Source organism: Cryptotermes secundus, unplaced genomic scaffold, assembly GCF_002891405.2.
Source record: "Cryptotermes secundus unplaced genomic scaffold, Csec_1.0 scaffold1907, whole genome shotgun sequence".
NCBI classification, from domain to species: domain Eukaryota; kingdom Metazoa; phylum Arthropoda; class Insecta; order Blattodea; family Kalotermitidae; genus Cryptotermes; species Cryptotermes secundus.
This window is the reverse complement of record NW_019733348.1, coordinates 111-5,829: the sequence shown is the minus strand read 5'-3', so window position 1 is coordinate 5,829 and position 5,719 is coordinate 111. Positions and strand designations below refer to the sequence as shown.

Here is a 5,719-nt window from a genome sequence, read left to right as displayed (position 1 = left end):
GATGATAACTTCATCAATATTTGTGTACAGTTCATTCCCAATTTACGATCACCACACAGACGAGGAAGAAACTACTAAACAAACTCTTAGGTTAGGTCAGGTACGTGATATCTGACGTATTGGCATCGGTAAATAAACAATTCGCATGCACTGTTTTCGCTCGTTCGGAAGCCGGCATCGTGAGTTCGAATCCCACTAAGAGCATGGATGTTTGGGTGCGTTTTTCTGTGTTTGTGTACAGGTAGAGGCCTTGCGACGAGCTGATCACTCGCCCAAGGAGTCCTACCGTATGTGTAAGATCGAGAAAAACCGAAGTGAACGGAGAAGTTCATGGAGGTAGGCCTAGGCCCACTGGGGCTGTAGAGTCAGGGGGGGGGGAATAAACAATTCATTCTATGAATGCGACGTCCTTTGCTACTTTGGAGTCCTATGGTTTGCTTGCCTATAGGCGTCCTGTTTCACATTTCAGAGACCCTAGCGCGTAAATAAAGCGTTTCCTGACGTGTGTGTATTAACAAAATATGGTCAGATTGAACCCATCCGTCTACCACAGAGCGTTGTAACATATATTTCTTTACACTCTGTTTATTTATATCATAAGAACCGGATATCTCAGAATTGTACCAATGGTTTCGTGAATGAAGTGTCAATATTTATGACTTAAAATTTATTAAGAAGAAAGGTGTGGAGGTCTGCAGCTTAGACATGGAGATGGTGAGGCATGTCATCAGCAACTCGCAATCATTAGTCATGAGAACTGAAACCCTGATCTCACGTATACAGCAGGTGTGGCAACCGCTGAACCACAACTTACGGTACAAGTTTATCGAGGGCTCAAGTTACGCCTCCATGTTTTGTGTTTATTATAGTTATTGAGACGGTCGGGAGACGGAGGTTCGCTGTGTCGTTGCTCGGGCAGGGGAGACTTGTGAGGTTTCATTGAGTTGCCCACAGAAAAGGTTTCGCAGCTTACGTAAGCTAGGACAGAAAGACGACCCAGTAGGAATCGAGACTGCGATCGAAGGCTGACCGTAGCGATTGCCTTTCCTGTGTTCTAATATCATTTATTAGTAAGGCGTTATAAATCGAGTGTCTTAGTTTATAGCACTGAGATTGAAGCTGCGTTTCGGGTAAGTTCATTTTGATAATGTTTAATTTTGATCTTTTGAATTGTTTTACCGTGTTATTATCTCTTCTACCCTGCAGATGAAGGTAGTAGAAAACAATTTATACTTATGCAAGAAAATAGAATCCTGGTGCCCAGTCTCGTAGCCAGTCGCTTTACTGAATGATCTGCTCCTGCCACATGGTCTGTATTCCTAGACAGAACTTTCTGTTATTAAATGGACTCCGTCTTCCTATTCTAAGAGAATATAACGTTTTTAATAATATCCTAATGTCGGGAGTGGACTGTTCAGTAAAGCGACATTTCGTGAGATGGCGACTGGGTTTCTATTTCCTGCAGAAGCAGCAGTTTCTATTCCTACCACGCATAGAACAGTGTTTCTCAACCTTTGTCAGACCGCGGCCCGGTAAATTATTTTTTCTCTAAGACAAGGGCCCGGTATAATTGATGCCAGGGCCAGGTACCGGGTCGCGGCCTGGCGGTTGAGAAACATTGGCCTGGGCCATCCCTCGGGCCCGCCGTGGCTCCTATACTTTGGGCTCTTGGTGCTGTTTTCTCGGGTGTAACTCGGCTGGCACGTGAAACTGTACTTACTACACAGCTTAAGAATAAGTAGATCTTTACCTCCACTCCCCACACGTCTTCATAGGATTGTGCTTAAGCATAAGGATGTGGCAGGAGATGTAACGCCCAGGGAGAAAAAAGAAGTGGGCTTACGCACAACTTAGTAGGGAAATCTCAGAAGAAGAAACCACTTTGGAGATCCAGACGTAAGAATAGTATTAAAACAGGTTTTAGGGGCATGTGGTAAAGATGTGGAATTGTTTTAACTGTGTTAGGTTTGAAATTCTCACAGCGGTGGTTATTAAGAGTTCTGTCTTGTGGGATTGTACATAGTTCTGTGAAATTTAGTTGACGTTAAGGTGGAACGTGTCCGCTGAAACTCAACAGGCCTTTGGGAGGCACAATGGTCATCCGAAACGTCAGTTGATATTCAACGGATTGCATGAAATAAGATCGGCAACTGGCTGATTTTGTAAAATGTAACGAACCTGCAGGTTTAATAAAGAGAAGGGATTTCTTGGTGAATACTCTTTTCTAGAATATAACGCGGTGTAGTGCGTTGAAATTCAGCCGACGTTTCTGAGGAACATATCATCTCCAACTTCAGGGTAGGAAAATATGCCGAGTAAGATACCAACGTGAAAACAAATGACAAGCAGCTCTGGTCGACTTATTTTTCGACCCTGAAAAGTAGACAATATCTTCTTCCGAAACATCTGTTGACATTCAACGGAATACACGTTGTTATATCCTAGAATACAGCACTTTTCATAACCACCAATTTGATAACCTTAAATCCTACAGGGAATTTCTTGGTCAATTGAATTATTATTACGTGCTCAAAAATCATGTTTCTCCTGAACTAGTTTATTGCAGGAATACATTTAAGCTGAACCATTGTTTACGACAGACATTTCTGCTGATTATGGCCGCGGGAATAACACGGAAACCAGAGCGTGGCTATGGGCGGTGGGATCCTTCCGAAGACGGAGTCACCCTCACCTGGAGAGACGTGAGCGTGTACACGATCGTCAAGGAAAACCTCGGTTTCTGTAGACGAACTAAACCAACCTACAAGAGAATAATTAACGATGGTGTGTAACTAAAAGAGCGCACATAATTAAAAGCGTATTATGTAACCTACGGTTCACTAGTGCTGTTGTTGATACTTTTAAGTCCCGCCTCCCCATAAGAAAGGACCCGGATTCGATTCCAAAGCAATTCATATTTGGTGATCAAAATAACACAGGACCAGAACAATGTGCATACTATTTAATAGAGAACACCAGCTGACACAGCCACAAAGTTGAACCGGTATATAATGCACAGTGCGTAGCGCCATATTCTCTCCAAAGATGGTGCTAGTAACACGAATGCCAGAGCCACCGTTACCGAATCGCAGTACTGTCAAAGAAAATGGCGGCGGAATGGTGTGCATACATTTTCTGGGGCCATCCGTATTCTTATGGACACCTCCGTAGTAATGGGGCAGAATTTTCTCACACTTCTTCTAGTTTTCCCTATCATTAATCACTCATCTGACACAGACCAGTAAGTTCATCACAACACGGATCCTAAATCTGGGCAACAAGTGCAGCTTATGCAAGTTGGTTTAAGCCTTGACGATTTTCATACTTGTACTAACTCAGATTTTTCTGTCTCTCCAGGCAAATTCTGCAGGTGTGACTCAAACCATACTAAGACCTCGTACTGGCTGTGTCATAGCTCAAGCGGTTAGTCGCTGGCTTCCCACCGCGGCGGCCCGGGTTCGGTCCCGTGTCTGGCCAAGTGGGATTTGTGGTGGATAAAGTGGCGCTTAGGCAGGTTTTCTCCGAGTACTTCGCTTTCCCCTGCCAATCTTCATTCCACCAAATGCTCCACAATCACCCTCACCTATCATCTGGGGCTGGTACAATAGGCCAGAAGTGGCCGCAGTACAACGGACTTAGTCCCACCCCACTAGCAATAAAAAAAGAAAAGCCCTCGTACTTCTAGATCCTTCGAAATAAATTATTCGTGACCATTCTACCATTCGAAGCCATATTCACTGAGCTACTGACAGCGTCGATCATTAAGAAGCAAATAAATATATAAACAATTCTGAGTCGATTAAGTACTTTAATGTTTCAAATTATGTGAGTGAATACATTTAATACCTGTACATATATACAACAGTGATCTGTGGTCGAATAATTGCATTTCGACTTTAACTTAAAAATTCAGTTAATGCATGAAGTACCTAGGTATTCCGTGAAATAGTGGAATTACACACTACGCTCCACTTTATTTATTTATGAAAATGTCCATTTTGTTGTGCGCGAATGCAAAAGAAAATAACGTAGGACTTTATTCGAATTTCATCATTTGAAAGGAGTGGATACTCCGTGCCTTCTTCAACACAATTTGTAGTCCTACATATTATTCCACTATTTCTTGGGGTTTATATTTTGTGAGCCTGTGAATCAGGTTCCTTTCAGTCTGGAGGTGTATAGGGGTTTATTCAGACAGAGTCCTTCTGTGTCTATCTGCAAGCCTTTGTCTCGGTAACATATTGTTTTATTTTTTTAATTACATTTCAATAAATAAGACTGTTAAAGTGGAGTTCACTGTTTTTCGGAGAAACAGATACAAGTACAACGCAGTGAGGTCACACATTTCATTTTATGAAGAAAGAGTGAGTTTTGACTGTCGCGCTACAGAATTTCTTTCAGCAGTAAATTGACATAAAAGACAACGTCATATATAAAACATCAAAGGAAAAAATTGAAGAGCACGTGTGTTCCAATTTGAAACATACTCGTTGGTTTTTGTTTTATATAAAAAAGCTCAATGTATCAAGGTGACACATTTTGAAATTTAATTTAGTTTATTTATTCTACAAGCCCAATCTGCACATTCATTTTTAAAGTTACAGGAGCAGTGAAGCCTGGGAGTTTGGTAGCCATGCTAGGGGCAAGTGGAGCTGGGAAGAGTACACTCATGGCTGCCTTGGCCTATAGAAACCCAGGTTAGATAAGAGTATTGAGATCATTTGTTGGACTCATTCCTTATGCTTGAGATATAGCGTGTTTGTGTCATTCCCAGCTGGTGTGATTGTTGACGGGGACATAAGGGTGAACGGACGTCCCATTGGTGATTATATGCACCGTCTGTCAGGGTTCATGTACCAGGATGACTTGTTCGTTAGCAGCCTTACCGCCCAAGAACATCTCTTCTTCATGGTAAGAACTTTATTTTGTCGATGTTCCTTGTTACTACACATTTGCTTTGTACACGTGACTTCATGATTCCATTTGCAAAACAACGAAACTGCGGAAATCCCCCGTGTTCACATATACCCGAATTTTCATTCGTATACACTTCTTTATGTTGGTCATTTAACGACGCTGCCAGTGCCGACAATGAAATGTTCTGATTACGAAGCATAATACGCTTAAAACAACTGTGAATTTGGAACGTAAAGGCAGTGATTTTTGGAACACTATCCAAGTCTTGCACAGGGAATCCGAGGAAATGCACCAAGTAATTGGGTTCGGGATGCTAATTAGGTCCCGATTTGATCAGTATTTAAGGAAATGAGCATATATTGGCCATAATTATTAAAGGGAGAGCTTAGATGAAGTCACGTAAGTCCATATTTTGCTAATATGAATGTTTTATTAATAAGAACAAATATTTTTTCCTGTCTGTGATATGTAATACCTCAATAGAAACAAAGGAACAAGCGAAAACAAAGCCAAGAGGCCAACAATGTCGAAATAGGATCTTAAAGTAGGCCACAGCTTCTCTCTTCGACGCCTTTTCCAATTAATTATTGACATAGGCCTTTCATACTCTTTATATGTTGAATCCTGTTGCGTCGTAAATAATTTCTTTAGTTCGTATTTTCAGTCAACACAACAACCTATGAAAATATGCTAATGACTTATTTACACTTAGGTCGTGTATCGACACAACGTGTTTCGACCCGTAATGGGTCATCATCAAGTGCTATTTCCTGCTAAATGCTGTATTTGTAACCAATATGGA

General features: G+C 41.5%; 1 protein-coding gene across 1 annotated transcript; it reads left to right on the top strand.

The window, feature by feature from the left end:
• Positions 1–770: 770 nt before the first annotated feature.
• Positions 771–4,911, top strand: LOC117282604 (protein scarlet-like; the record flags this gene model as incomplete). The annotated part of the gene is made up of 4 exons (XM_033752939.1): positions 771–1,130; positions 2,557–2,784; positions 4,605–4,697; positions 4,775–4,911. Coding segments are annotated over exons 2-4 (399 nt in total), but the record flags the coding sequence as incomplete, so codon positions are not given.
• Positions 4,912–5,719: the final 808 nt, after the last annotated feature.